The 15814-nt window shown below is 42.6% G+C and overlaps 1 protein-coding gene across 3 annotated transcripts in view; it reads right to left on the bottom strand.

Annotated features, from left to right (window-relative positions):
• PLCE1 (phospholipase C epsilon 1) overlaps nucleotides 1-15814 on the bottom strand; it is a 328150-nt gene that overhangs the window by 64700 nt on the left and 247636 nt on the right. For 2 of the 3 annotated variants that reach the window (XM_077258972.1, XM_077258971.1), the window contains exons 10-21: nucleotides 15616-15733; nucleotides 10631-10781; nucleotides 10139-10261; nucleotides 9911-10047; nucleotides 8455-8693; nucleotides 8270-8331; nucleotides 7319-7484; nucleotides 4841-4948; nucleotides 3523-3639; nucleotides 3273-3431; nucleotides 1586-1715; nucleotides 16-57 (exon numbers count right to left, since the gene is read on the bottom strand). In XM_077258972.1, the coding sequence (XP_077115087.1) occupies nucleotides 16-57; nucleotides 1586-1715; nucleotides 3273-3431; nucleotides 3523-3639; nucleotides 4841-4948; nucleotides 7319-7484; nucleotides 8270-8331; nucleotides 8455-8693; nucleotides 9911-10047; nucleotides 10139-10261; nucleotides 10631-10781; nucleotides 15616-15733 (1552 nt within the window). The remainder of the gene's footprint in view (nucleotides 1-15; nucleotides 58-1585; nucleotides 1716-3272; nucleotides 3432-3522; nucleotides 3640-4840; nucleotides 4949-7318; nucleotides 7485-8269; nucleotides 8332-8454; nucleotides 8694-9910; nucleotides 10048-10138; nucleotides 10262-10630; nucleotides 10782-15615; nucleotides 15734-15814) is intronic. The other variant, XM_077258973.1, reaches the window with a different exon arrangement.

Consider the following 15814-nt stretch of genomic DNA (forward strand, 5'->3'; position numbering starts at 1 on the left):
TCACATGGCTTTTACCTTCCTGGCTGTTAGGCGCAGGGGAAGCATTAAGGCCATCAGCTACAGGAAGAGAGTCAAACAGGCAATCAGAAAAGGAAATGATAAATTATCAGGCAATACCAGTCATTATCATTCAGAGAAAAAACATAATGAGACAAGAAGAGGTTACTGGCTAAATCTGAAAAATGGAAATAGACGCTAGAAGAGGGGGTGATCCGTGCAGGCCCATTAGTGTATTAGTGACGAAAAGGATCATTCAGTGCACCCGAAAAATCATCGAAGACTCAAGAATGACATTTGATATTCAGTAGCACGCACACAAATGTATGGTATATTCATGATTTATATTGCTTGTCAACATGTAGATACGAGGCCAGTACTAGATGACGGCTTTGGCTATGTGCTCTCAAGTGCGAGGAGCATTGCAGAACTCAAACCGTCTGATATGTTTTTCATAAGATTCCAGTTGTGTCATTTTTCCTTTTTACTTCTACGTAACATAGTGGCAACATTTACACAACAGGGTCCATAATAAAGAAAGTGAATTCTTCTAAAGTCAAGCATTAGAAATCCTACTAAAGAAATACACTTCTAGTAAACCAGCCTTGATATAATAAGCATTAATATGACTTTCTATATAGACAAAGCCTCTTGAATTTAGGATCATCTTGATAGAATTCTTAGAATAATTGCATGTGCCATTATGTTAGAAGCAGCCTATGAGTTACATGTAACACATGCACTTTCAGGATCCATTCATCAAAGCTTTTAAGCCAGAATTCTGGTGTAAAAATCTTTGAAAAGTCACAAAAACTTGGCATTAAAATTTAACGACTTTTGGCCTTTTCACATTATTTTCACCCACCTCCGAGAAAGTGGGGGTGGGACAGGTGCGTAGCAATCCCCTCTCATTAAATTCATGAGTGGCGGTCTGTGTTATAGCACAAATTAGTGACTGGAGTAGGATTTGTGGCCAAGCGCAGGTGGAGGTGCACGCCACTTGTCAGATGCTCTTGACTAGAGATGAGCGAGTATACTCGTTGCTCGGGTGATCTCAGAGTAGTTGTTAGTGTTCGGAGATTAAGTTTTCATCGCCTCAGCTGAATGATTTACAGCTATTAGCCAGGCTGAGTACATGTGGAGGTTGCCTGCTTGCTAGGGAATCCGCACATGTAATCAAGCTGGCTAGTAGCTGTAAATCATTCAGCTGCGGTGATGAAAACGTAATGTCCGAACACTAAAAAATACTCGGAGATCACCTGAGCAATGAGTACACTTGCTCATCACTAAGTCTTGACTCATTAACAGCACATTTTAATGAGTTAGAAGCATCGGACTCCGACACGTCCCCTCATCAAGACCAGCATGCAAAACGGCAGTCCTGACGAATTGGGGCCATTATGTCTACTTTTGTAATCTATAGCTTGGTAAGGACATAAATCCATAGATAATGGCCGGTGACTCAAAATGTTTTGCTGGATCAGGGTAGACAGTGAATGAAATCGCAAAACGGCAATGGTGTCCTTAAATGTTAGGAATCTAAATCCCAAGAAGTACAGTAAAGCTTATGATAAATATGCACGCTCACCATCCGAAAGTGATTCATAGTCATAATCATAATCATCTTCGTCATCATCTTCCTCTTCGTTGTTGGCGCTGGTATTCATCAATTGGTTACCGTTGCTGGCTTGTGCCTGCATGTTGGCGAGCTGATGTGCCTGAAAGAAGAGTGCGGGGTGAAATGATGCCAAACCCCATAGAGATTTTACATCTACCTGTAAATTACTAATCTCTTAGGATGTGTCTCAGGTATCAGAAAAAAACAAATACACGACCTCTAAATATTTATATATCAGACTGTTCATAAATGTAAATGGCGTCTAGAATGGTGTCCTTGTACTGCAAGCTCCATAAACAGTGCTGGAAATACTTCTAGAATATCTGGCATTATACTTTCAATAAGCCGTATAGATAGACAGTATATGTGGTTTCATTTAAGGTTCACTGCACTTTAGCAAATCTTAATATCTGGCAAAGTGAGATATCGCATTTAACCCTTTATTGCACACCTCCTCCGGGCAATAAACCAGCTTTATAGTGTAAACTACAAGTAACACTGATTTTTATATGCTGTCATCAAGGAAAAATAAGTGAAAATTGTAAATGCGGAGCAACAAATGTATAACTACACGGACCTTACTAACAAGGGACTATGGAATCAAGCTTTAAAAAAAAAACAAAAAAAAAAACAACAACCGAAACTTGAAATAGCGTATGTGTAAAAGTCTGCAGTAAAGAGCTAAGAGTGAAAACCAATATTAATGTGTGAATACCATCCCCTTCTTCGAAGTAAGGCTGAATCTTCACAAGGGGATGCAAGTCTGGCATTGGTACCCATATTGTGTGAATTAATCCAAGGCTACTGCTTAGAACACAGTCCAGATAAAAAAAATAATTAGGGAAAATAAAATAATAAAATTATAGTAGAGATTTGGAGCAACTGGAGAAAAAAAAAGTCCAAGTAAGAAAAAAAAAAAATTAGATAAGAAATTGATATGGGAGTTTAAGGCCGGGGTCACACTTGTGAGTGCAAAGCGGGAAACTCGCAAGAGTCTCTCACATCAATACCCGGCACTGCCGCCGGCATTTGGTACTGGAGCGTTCAGCTGCATAGAAATACATGCAGCCGCACACTCCGGTCACGAGTGCCGGCGGCAGTGCCGGGTATTGATGCTAGAGACTCTTACCAGTTTCCCGCATTGCACTCACAAGTGTGACCCCGGCCTAAAAGTGAGGCAGATAATATAGCAAAAAAAATAATAATAATAATAGCGAAAAAAATAAGACAGCCTGGAGAACCTTTATACAAAACAAAACAACTCTTTTCCCTCCTTTGCCTTCCAGTCCATCGCCCCTCTTCATTTCCTGGTTTCCATATTTTCCAACAATTTTCTTTTCCTTTAAGAAAGTTGTATCCCTTCTAGACAACCCTCTACATTCTTTCTATCTGGGGTTTTATTATTTTTCTGGACAGCCAATCCAAAAATCTCAGCATTTTACAGCAATTCTATAAAATGCTGACAATGACGACCACGATCATGTCTATAAGCTCCTTCTTTCGAAAAAAAAATATCACAGATATTCTTAAAGTTTTTGTCAACTATTTCTTTTTTACTTTAATTATAGTTAACCTAATCGAGGGTGAAAAAAAAGATAAAATGTCCAGTAGTAGCCCAAGTCTCTCTTTTGCAGCTTGCCACAAAGCAGACCCTTACCTTCTGTTTTAGAATATCCACCGGTGTTTGATGCGCTTTAAGTTTCTTGTTTTTCAGCAGCACTTTATTCCTTAATTGCCACGGAGAGGGGAGCATTGGATCGTCCGAAAAGTCACTTTCAAACAGAAACTTTGCCACCAGCTTTTCTCCAAAGACCGTCTAAGACAGATTATTTACAGTATTTAGTGACAATCGTGCCCCCCTATGTAACATTAACAAAAGTAAATGCAGTAATTGAATACATGATCACCTTGAATATGTCAGCCATCTTGCGTTGCTGCGGTAAAGAACAATGATTCTCTATGGACAGCACAATAGGCATTTCAGAGTTGACGAAGGCGTTGCGATCAATAGCCTCTATGACATCCTGGTAACAAAAAGTACAAAAGCATATGTGTGGAAGTGAAGATTAGTCTACAGGCATTGTAGATCACAAAACTCTTAGGATTTATGTAAGGAAAAAAGCTGATTCAAGCACTTAAAGGGAATCTGTCAGGTGTTTTTTGCTATGTCATCTGAGAGCAGCATGATGTAGGGGCTGAGAGCATGATTCCAGCGATGTGTCACTTACTGGGCTTCTGGTTGCTTTTTCCAATAAAATCAATGTCTTATGCCTTCACTACTGATTGCCAGCTTCCTGCCTATGCAGAGTGTACACAGAAATCTGCCAATCAGTGGTATGGACGGGGTTATACCCAACTACGCATTCAGAGAACTGGTAGATTTGCAGCATATAACCCAGTAATTTTATCAAAATGACAGCATGCAATCCAGCAAGTGACACATTGCTGGAATCAGGGTCTTAGCCTCTACATGCTGCTGCTCTCAGATTATATAGGAAAAACCTGATGACGGATTCTGTTTACTAATTTAGCACAACGCCAAGACCTTGAGCATGCTGGAGCATCAGAATTTCTTCATACATCATGATTCCCGACTTTTACTATATTCAAACTTGTGATATACCAGTCATTCTGAGTTTTTGGTATCTACTAGAATAGTTTAATTTGCAAAGCTATATTTGATATAAAAAAAATATTGGAATACAAATGGAAACCTAACAACATCCAGTGTAGGTTAGTGGGATCTGTAATAATTTGTTCATGTCCACTCCAAAATGGACCCAAAACAACAGTGTTCGTTTCATTATGGCCATGGTTTTATAATAATCGGAAATTGTACAGAAAATAGAGATGTTTCCTCAGTTTCCTCCAGTGAAAGAAAAAGGTAGAGAGACAGATTTACGTCCTCTATATAAGCCCCCACCTCCTCACAGGGACACACCAGGCACAGACATACTGGGAACCTTCGTCTTAAAGCAACATCACTTACAATCTGCACTGCTATACAAACAAAAACTGCAGGAGTTAAGGATCCACCCCTCCCAAAGTCATGTCCTCCTCCGCTTATTGCTCTGGTGGCTTCGTCTCTTCAGGTGGCCATAAAATACAATACAATAATCTCTACCTATAATAATCATTTTATTTATATAGCGCCAACATATTCTGTAGCACTTTTCATTTAATTACCTGAAATAAACTGTATTACTTACTGTCACTTGATCTTACCTTAAAGGGGATTTTAGTTGTAAGCGTGTGACCATGATAAATGATGGGCATGCCGTCATCTCCATCCCAGCAATCTAATTCCACACTTCTGCATCCTTGTAAAAGCACCTTAAAGAGGCGTTTTAATGTTGTCAAATACATTTCTTAGTGCAGAACCTGTCTCATTATACACATGTGCCAATTCACAGCCTTCTAAAAGTAACAAATACATGGCCATGCAAGAGCTAGGCTTCCCATTTTAATCTTCATTTTATATCAATAGGTCAAAAAACAAAATGAGCCATTTTACGCCTTACACAAAACTGGAAGGCTAAAATAAAAAGCATAATTCCGGATGCTGGGATATTTATTCTTTAGTTATTTCATCAGAACTATAATGTAAAAATAAGATTCTGCATCAAAGATGATGAACATGTGCTGGAAGAAATAGAAGGTAGAAAGCCATATGATATTTAAAACATATTTCAAGCTGCTTACCCTTTATAAAGTAATTGTTAGCACTCTGTGTATAATATCAAGCAGCAATAAAAATGTTAAAAATAAGAATAAAATTCTGCAAAGCAGGAAACCTTTTTGGGACAATGATACTTTGTGGCAAAATGCATCTAAAAGTCTATGCTTCTGTTTAGCGGATATCAACTCCTCCATTCCCCTTTATTCAAACCACATTGGACTCTTCCATTGGAGATATATGGTAGAGGATTTCCCAAGGTATACCGCTAATAGGAGGTATTGGCATTTGGCGCATATAGTCTCCCGTGTTATATTTTTTAACAGTTCTACAATGCAGGAAATGTTTGCAGAATGCCTCTAATTACAGTTAAAAAGGTATATGCCCAAAGCATACCATAATGACCCTGGCAGACGGAAATAGAACACGAAAAATGTACAGTAGTGGCCAGAATGACACTATGTTTGGGGATGAAAAGGGTGAGATTAATATTTAATAAAAGGGAATCTTCAATAAAAGTTGGTGATATACGGTAGTTATTTAATATAACATCTAGAAACTTTGCAATTTATATTCACTGTTTAGGTTTTTTTTTTACCTATATCTGCAGTGCATATGAACCCCTTGTGTTTCATAGAAAAATTACCTGAACAGATAGATGAAAACTGTTGAAGGAAAGAGTGCAAATAGTGTCTTATCTGTCTGAGGTTAAAAGGTAGCTGAGCTGAAGCACTGAAAGGATTCGCTGCAGCAGATCCAGGAGTCCAGGAAGGTCCAGCCGTTAGATACAGATTGGGAAAACTGTGGTGAATTTCTGAGCTGCTGAATCACTAGAATTGCAGAATTATTAGTACATGTGGCTTTATTACTCTAGGCGTTTCCGAGTTCAAGACTCCATCAGGAAACACCACAGGAACATCCACATCCTGTGGTGTGCTCCTGATGAAGGAGTCTTGAACTCTGAAACGCGTAGAATAATCAAACCACATGTACTAATAATTCTGCAATTCTAATGATTCAGCAGCGCAGAAATTTACCACAATTTTACCAATCTGTATATGAACAGATAGATAGCACAGAAAAATATCTGATCACATCCAAAGAAATATAATATCAAGCGAAGGGAGCCGCAATCCCATAAAACCGTGCCTTCCAGAAAAGGCAGCAGTATATAGTATAGAAGAACCTTTCGGCACAAAAGGGACATCCAAAGCAAGACACCATTATGCACTCAAGGTACTAACAAGAGGCCTTCAACACCAGCTTGATAATGATTTCCATGTTACAACAGGGACAGACACTAGTCATACAAGTGAGATAACTTTTGGTTGAACTTTTGTCCGGCCGACAGCCATCTCTCCCGACTCTATCAAACAAATGGACGCTCGGGCTGGGACAAGTGTTTTCCACAGGGAGAGAAGAGAAAGCTACAACCAGACTCCTCTGGCATGGCTCCCCTAGAAAACATTAGGATCAGCAATTGAAATTCCAGTGGTCTCATCCTTCTCCCCCCCAAGATCGCCTATCTGGAAGCCCCCTTACCCAACAGATGTTTGACCGGTCTTGTCAAAATCAACAGGTTCTGATGACTCATCTAATGTGTATGGGGGCTTTAACGCTAACTCTTTGGACAACTTGGCAAATGTCAAATGTGAGACATTTTACGTTAAAGTACGGAGATGAACCAGGGAGAATAGGAATATTTGGGAATTAGGGTAAGGACTCTACACGTTCAATTGTGACCCAACACAGAGTAGAAGAAATCCACTTGAAATCCATTACATTTTTGCCTAGTATTTAATATAGGTTTCATAGTACACCTATCTAAGAGCTAATACAAATAAAAACTGCTTCAAGAACCAAGTAACACGCAATAAGAAATTGATGGCTTACTATCTAGCTAATAACAGAAAGCATCACAGTAAATACATGTGCACACAACTACACCTCCGAGCATCCATCTGTAAAGAAGAATATCATATAATTACTGGAGCCGGGTACAGAATAAACAGGAATATCTCCCATACCTGACTATAAAGCTCCACAGAGGATTCACCCTTCAGCTGATGACCAGTAAGGTATGTATTGTGAGAAGATTCAATGAAGTAATATGACAGAGGAAAATGCAGGTCATCCTCGTTGATCTGGGACTCATCGTTCCTGGATGCAAAGTTGTCTTTATCCATCAGATATCTAAAATACGCAGATAGATCAGATTACAATCACTGACAGATGTTTAAGGCGGAACTGTCATTTTAATTTCTTTTCATAACTTAAAAGAATCGGAAAAAAAGAAGAAACTTTGTATCATAATCTATTGGAGAAATCTGCGCTTTTTTCTCCTCCTGGACTTATCAGTCATTCTCAAAATTCAGAATGCATGAGTAAGATCTGTCATCTGTGAGTACAGACTATCCCATTACTGAGATACGAGATGACGGTTGGTGCTCATACAGTTCTATGGAGACCTGTAAACGTGCACAATGCATCTAATCCGCACATGACTTTATGAACAGTTTTGACAAAACAAAGGAGCTTTAATGAAAGCATGACATACCATAGAGACAAAAACCACAGTGTCAAAAATGTAAGTAAAAAAATGCACTCACAAAAGCAATAAAAAAAAGTAACCTAATGCAGAAAATCTGCAACATCAAAAACTCAGAGGGAATTTAGCCTTAATAAATTGTTCACATTTCTATTTTTTAAAATATCAACAAAAGGACAAGAATAAAGGAAAGCCTCTGTATGGAATAGCAAAGCAGACCGACATAAAGGTACACCAATGTATAGCAGTCCGAAAGAGGCCAAAAGGACCCTATATTGGCTGCCATCAGGTAAATGGGAGCCAGTGGATTCATTTTATGTTTCATCAAACTGAAACTGCAAATACCGTAGGAAAGTATCCTAAGCGCTACAAAATCTAGTAAAATTAGATAAAAACAAGACTGAAGGGAAGAGAACACCATAACGCATACCTTGCAAACCCTTCAAATGACATTAGTCCTTGCTGCCGCATGGTAATGCTTGGCTCAAATTTCTTAAGAAAAATAGAAACAAAAAATGAATTAGTTATTAAACTTTACAATACATAAATATTCAATTCCAGTCATCTGTTCCGAAATTGCAATATAGCAATATGTACTGCAAAAAAAGGTCTAACCTGAATAATGCTGAGGACTTCATCATAACTGTAGTGCTCGCCTTGGCAATTGACCAAGTAGTCATTAAACTGCAGAATTCCCATCCCAAATATTCCAAGGGACGTGCTTTCCACTCCAGTGCCATTGGTCACAATGCTGGCAGCAGCAATAGCATCAGAAATTTGTCTCTGGTTTTCAGACAACTGTTGCCTACTCCGGATGAACAACCCCAAGTCTGACACATTCCTGGTCAGTAAATCTAGAATATGAAGAAAAATCCAGAACAGACAAAATAACCATCTCTTAAGACTAATGTGCACACAAATAAGCTGTAAGGCCAGAAAGCCTCAGTATGTATGCCAGACATGTACATGAATTCATCTCATTAAGACAGCAGCATATTATTTCGGAGGGTGCGCAGGTGGCCCATACATGTCCTACATCCTTATGATGGCTCAATGCCTGATTCTTTTGAGGAAACTAATTTTGAAATCGCTTACAAGAAGTATTCCTGCCACCCATGGTGACCTGTATGCAAGGTCAAGTCAACGGTGTCCACACCAGATGTTATGGGGCCCTTTAACTGAAAAACACTGCCCAGTTCAACCAGTCCTCATTATCAATGGTCCTAGTTTTCCCTATCCAAAAGAAATGTATTTTTCAAAAAAAGTGAATTGATTATTGGCCCAAAAGGTCATTAAAAATGTAAAGGAGACACAAACATCCTGGGTAACAAGATCTGGTGGCCCATTTTTATCTTCACTATAGGGTCCTCTGTTTTATATGTAAATGATAAATACTTTGTTTTATGGCATGAACACATACTAAAATTTAAATGGGGATTGATATACTAGTGAGTGATTGAATAGCGCTAGAATATCCCTTTACATGATTAGCGCTGGTGGTCTAACCCTTGGAACTCCCACCAGTGTGAGAATGAAGTGGCCACAGCACATTGTCCTCCTCATGGGTTTTTTTTCTGTACAAGGGTGATTACTCTTAAGGTGTCCAAGAGATCAGATCCCCAAGTATCTTTATGTATGCCGGCCAACTGTCCCAAATATACTGCAACTGTCAGACATTTTCAGAAACAATCCTGACAAGTTTGGAGTGGGCAACTTAGACCAAAAGGTGGTTAATGTAAACACTACCAGAAAACTGGCCTTCTAGGGTGGACCAATGGCGTTACCAAAAAAAAGTCAGAGCATTCCTGGGTGAGGTTAATGAACTGGACCTAAACCTCTACGTTTCCTCAACAGAAATGATGGTAAGTACGCTATGTATGTTGTATTATGTCATGCCATGTCCTAGCAAAATGCTGTCATGCAGATGGGAAGACCCCTGAAAATTAAGGATCCAAACGATCATGAGAACATTTCTTATTTTTGAAAACATTTTTTTTATCATGAACTATTTTAAATGAAATCCCCAAATACCCAGTAAATATAGGCTTTGACATTACTCCAACATACAAACCTAAATCTGGCTGAACACCGCAGACGTTCTCATCAATTGTCAGATTAGTGTAAAGTGGAATCGGCTCAGAACCCGAACGACTGCAAACAACGGCATAGATATCAAAAATGTCTTTGAGGTCTTTGCGGCTTCGTACACTGAAAACACAGAAAATCAAATGGTAGAAATTGTAAGCTCCTCACCACTCTAAGAAGAACTGATGTATATATATATTTTTTTTGATCTTACCTGAAAGATTTAAAAAGTTCTACAAACTCAACAAAGTTCATGTTGCTGTCAGAAAGCATAAATGATTGAAAGCCTTTCATCCCCCCCTTAACTCGTCCGTGCCAACTTGAACTGCTCCATGTGCTGGAATAAAATGGAAGAGAATTATGTTCATTTTATTGCAGAGAAATGGCCGCCAGTTTGTGCATTTAAACAATCTTCCAGTAAATTAAGACACTTTAATGAAGTTTAATTTCTTGATTTACGATCTAAAGTATACAACTGGATGGGAATTTTGGCAGAACAATTAAGCAGGCGCAAGGTAAGACAATTTACTGCCAAGAAGGGGCTTAAATAAAAATCCTCTGATGATTTTACAGCTATTTCAGAAATGTAAGAGATTTACAACCAATGAGCTGGGGAAATCCATTTTGTGCAGTAAATATGAACAAAGTATAAAACATAATTCAGTTATTTTCCACCCAAAGGGTGAAATAAGGTGATAAAACTTACGCAGATGGGGGTTTGTTGCAGCTGGGCAATATAGGTGAGGATGCAGGTCTGATAGGCGTTGTTGGCCCAGGGACTAGATTTGGAGATCCGGAAGCAGACACTGAATGAGCTCTTCTTGAAGGAATGGTGTGAGCAGATACACTATTCTGATCTGTCAGTGACCAAAAAAAAAAAAAGACACAGAAAAATCAAAACGAACATAAAACACCTAACTATACAATCAACAAAATCAAAAAAATTCCACATTTAAATAACTTATTTAGAATCAATTTATTTCCATTCAATTGGGTAAAGTGCCAGCAGCGACAACGTCCATCACATTTTTCAATCCACTTGCTTTACAATTCTTTACCAATCCTATTAATACAATAGTCCGTGTCATAGAACGGACTATACATGAGTACATGGATACATCAATGCCTCAAAATTTTAAAAAATTAACTCGAAATGCTTTGTTCGCATCAGCATTCTAGCTTTTATTTTTTTCCACACTGTGTTCTTCGCCATGTTAATTGATCTCGTTGGGGCTTACGTCCGAACCTCTCACAAAACAGGATATGTGCTGCACCTATGGACTAGAATGGTGCCGATGGAGTCAACGTGTGCTCTGTCGTTCATTATTTTCTGGCATATACGCCTTCTGGAGGTGGACACTTAGCTGCAGTCTATTACGTCCAAGTGTTTGCCTCCAGCAGGTGTATACTCTATACTCCCAAAAATGACAGAGCACACATAGACTCCGTCGACACCATTATAATTAATGGCCGCGTCGGCGTATACGCACATATCCTGGTTTGCTGGGGGATTCAGATGTAAGCCCTGACAGGACCAACAAACAAAGGACAAAGCGCAGTGTGAAAGCAGATTTCCTATTCAATAGAATTGAATGCATGCATTATACTCATTAATGCCTGCTGAAAATGCACATGGCCTGGCAGACATCTGACCTATTACTATAGGATGCACCCGTCCTGGCAGGCACCTGTACTGTTACTATAGGATGCACCCGTCCTGGCAGGCACCTGTCCTATTACTGTAGGATGCACCCGTCCTGGCAGGCACCTGTCCTATTACTATAGGATGCACCCGTCCTGGCAGGCACCTGTCCTATTACTATAGGATGCACCCGTCCTGGCAGGCACCTGTACTGTTACTATAGGATGCACCCGTCCTGGCAGGCACCTGTCCTATTACTGTAGGATGCACCCGTCCTGGCAGGCACCTGTCCTATTACTATAGGATGCACCCGTCCTGGCAGGCACCTGTCCTATTACTATAGGATGCACCCGCCCTGGCAGTCCTATTACTATAGGATGCACCCGTCCTGGCAGACACCTGTCCTATTACTATAGGATGCACCCGTCCTGGCAGGGACCTGTCCTATTACTATAGGATGCACCCGTCCTGGCAGGCACCTGTCCTATTACTATAGGATGCACCCGCCCTGGCAGGCGCCTGTCCTATTACAGTAGGATGCACCCGCCCTGGCAGTCCTATTACTATAGGATGCACCCGTCCTGGCAGACACCTGTCCTATTACTATAGGATGCACCCGCCCTGGCAGGCACCTGTCCTATTACTATAGGATGCACCCGTCCTGGCAGACACCTGTCCTATTACTATAGGATGCACCCGCCCTGGCAGACACCTGTCCTATTACTATAGGATGCACCCAGCCTGGCAGGCACCTGTCCTATTACTATAGGATGCACCCGTCCTGGCAGACACCTGTCCTATTACTATAGGATGCACACGTCCTGGCAGGCACCTGTCCTATTACTATAGGATGCACCCGTCCTGGCAGACACCTGTCCTATTACTATAGGATGCACCCGTCCTGGCAGGCACCTGTTCTATTTCTATAGGATGCACCCGCCCTGGCAGGCGCCTGTCCTATTACTATAGGATGCACCCGTCCTGGCAGGCACCTGTCCTATTTCTATAGGATGCACCCGTCCTGGCAGGCACCTGTCCTATTACTATAGGATGCACCCGTCCTGGCAGGCACCTGTCCTATTACTATAGGATGCACCTGTCCTGGCAGACACCTGTCCTATTACTGTAGGATGCACCCAGCCTGGCAGGCACCTGTCCTATTACTATAGGATGCACCCAGCCTGGCAGGCACCTGTCCTATTACTATAGGATGCACCCGTCCTGGCAGGCACCTGTCCTATTACTATAGGATGCACACGTCCTGGCATGCACCTGTCCTATTACTATAGGATGCACCCATCCTGGCAGGCACCTGTCCTCTTACTATAGGATGCACACGTCCTGGCAGACACCTGTCCTATTACTATAGGATGCACCCGTCCTGGCAGGCACCTGTCCTATTACTATAGGATGCACCCGTCCTGGCATGCACCTGTCCTATTACTATAGGATGCACCCGTCCTGGCAGGCACCTGTCCTATTACTATAGGATGCACACGTCCTGGCATGCACCTGTCCTATTACTATAGGATGCACCCATCCTGGCAGGCACCTGTCCTCTTACTATAGGATGCACACGTCCTGGCAGACACCTGTCCTATTACTATAGGATGCACCCGTCCTGGCAGGCACCTGTCCTATTACTATAGGATGCACACGTCCTGGCAGGCACCTGTCCTATTACTATAGGATGCACCCAGCCTGGCAGGCACCTGTCCTATTACTATAGGATGCACCCATCCTGGCAGGCACCTGTCCTATTACTATAGGATGCACCCGTCCTGGCAGGCACCTGTCCTATTACTATAGGATGCACCCAGCCTGGCAGACACCTGTACTATTACTATAGGATGCACCCAGCCTGGCAGGCACCTGTCCTATTACTATAGGATGCACCCGTCCTGGCAGGCACCTGTCCTATTACTATAGGATGCACCCGTCCTGGCAGGCACCTGTACTATTACTATAGGATGCACCCAGCCTGGCAGGCACCTGTCCTATTACTATAGGATGCACCCGTCCTGGCAGGCACCTGTCCTATTACTATAGGATGCACCCGTCCTGGCATGCACCTGTCCTATTACTATAGGATGCACCCGTCCTGGCAGGCACCTGTCCTATTACTGTAGGATGCACACGTCCTGGCATGCACCTGTCCTATTACTATAGGATGCACCCATCCTGGCAGGCACCTGTCCTCTTACTATAGGATGCACACGTCCTGGCAGACACCTGTCCTATTACTATAGGATGCACCCGTCCTGGCAGGCACCTGTCCTATTACTATAGGATGCACCCGTCCTGGCATGCACCTGTCCTATTACTATAGGATGCACCCGTCCTGGCAGGCACCTGTCCTATTACTATAGGATGCACACGTCCTGGCATGCACCTGTCCTATTACTATAGGATGCACCCATCCTGGCAGGCACCTGTCCTCTTACTATAGGATGCACACGTCCTGGCAGACACCTGTCCTATTACTATAGGATGCACCCGTCCTGGCAGGCACCTGTCCTATTACTATAGGATGCACACGTCCTGGCAGGCACCTGTCCTATTACTATAGGATGCACCCAGCCTGGCAGGCACCTGTCCTATTACTATAGGATGCACCCATCCTGGCAGGCACCTGTCCTATTACTATAGGATGCACCCGTCCTGGCAGGCACCTGTCCTATTACTATAGGATGCACCCAGCCTGGCAGACACCTGTACTATTACTATAGGATGCACCCAGCCTGGCAGGCACCTGTCCTATTACTATAGGATGCACCCGTCCTGGCAGGCACCTGTCCTATTACTATAGGATGCACCCGTCCTGGCAGGCACCTGTACTATTACTATAGGATGCACCCAGCCTGGCAGGCACCTGTCCTATTACTATAGGATGCACCCGTCCTGGCAGGCACCTGTCCTATTACTATAGGATGCACCCGTCCTGGCAGGCACCTGTCCTATTACTATAGGATGCACCCAGCCTCGCAGGCACCTGTTCTATTTCTATAGGATGCACCCGTCCTGGCAGGCACCTGTCTTATTTCTATAGGATGCACCCGTCCTGGCAGACACCTGTCCTATGACTATAGGATGCACCCGTCCTGGCAGGCACCTGTCCTATTACTATAGGATGCACACGTCCTGGTAGGCACCTGTTCTATTTCTATAGGATGCACCCGTCCTGGCAGGCACCTGTCCTATTACTATAGGATGCACCCGTCCTGGCAGACACCTGTCCTATTACTATAGGATGCACCCGCCCTGGCAGACACCTGTCCTATTACTATAGGATGCACCCGTCCTGGCAGGCACCTGTCCTATTACTATAGGATGCACCCAGCCTGGCAGGCACCTGTCCTATTACTATAGGATGCACACGTCCTGGCAGGCACCTGTCCTATTACTATAGGATGCACCCAGCCTGGCAGGCACCTGTCCTATTACTATAGGATGCACACGTCCTGGTAGGCACCTGTTCTATTTCTATAGGATGCACCCGTCCTGGCAGGCACCTGTCCTATTACTATAGGATGCACCCAGCCTGGCAGGCACCTGTCCTATTACTATAGGATGCACACGTCCTGGCAGGCACCTGTCCTATTACTATAGGATGCACCCATCCTGGCAGGCACCTGTCCTATTACTATAGGATGCACCCGTCCTGGCAGACACCTGTCCTATTACTATAGGATGCACCCGCCCTGGCAGACACCTGTCCTATTACTATAGGATGCACCCGTCCTGGCAGGCACCTTTCCTATTACTATAGGATGCACCCGCCCTGGCAGGCACCTGTCCTATTACTATAGGATGCACCCAGCCTGGCAGGCACCTGTCCTATTACTATAGGATGCACCCGTCCTGGTAGGCACCTGTCCTATTTCTATAGGATGCACCCAGCCTCGCAGGCACCTGGCTGTGCAATGTTATTAGTATAGATGACAAGAACTCCATTTGTATATGGTCTTGTCCATTATTATAGTGTTCTTATTTATAAACTGTGCTCTACACACACCAGGTAGAAAAAAAAAACAACAAACATTTCGGACCTTGCTCTTCCTGTTCATCAATTTCCGGAGGATCTGAACCACTCCTGCTACGAGGTTCTTTGAGGCTTTTACTTTTCCTCGTTGCCATCTCATCATCAGCAGCATCTCCACTTTCACCCTGGTGGAGAATTTGAGAAACAATTTCTCTTAAATCAGTCCACAAAGTATGCGAGATCTAAAACTTCTAGGTCAATAAAAG

The sequence above is a fragment of the Ranitomeya variabilis genome, chromosome 4 (assembly GCF_051348905.1).
Source record: "Ranitomeya variabilis isolate aRanVar5 chromosome 4, aRanVar5.hap1, whole genome shotgun sequence".
Lineage (NCBI taxonomy): Eukaryota > Metazoa > Chordata > Amphibia > Anura > Dendrobatidae > Ranitomeya > Ranitomeya variabilis.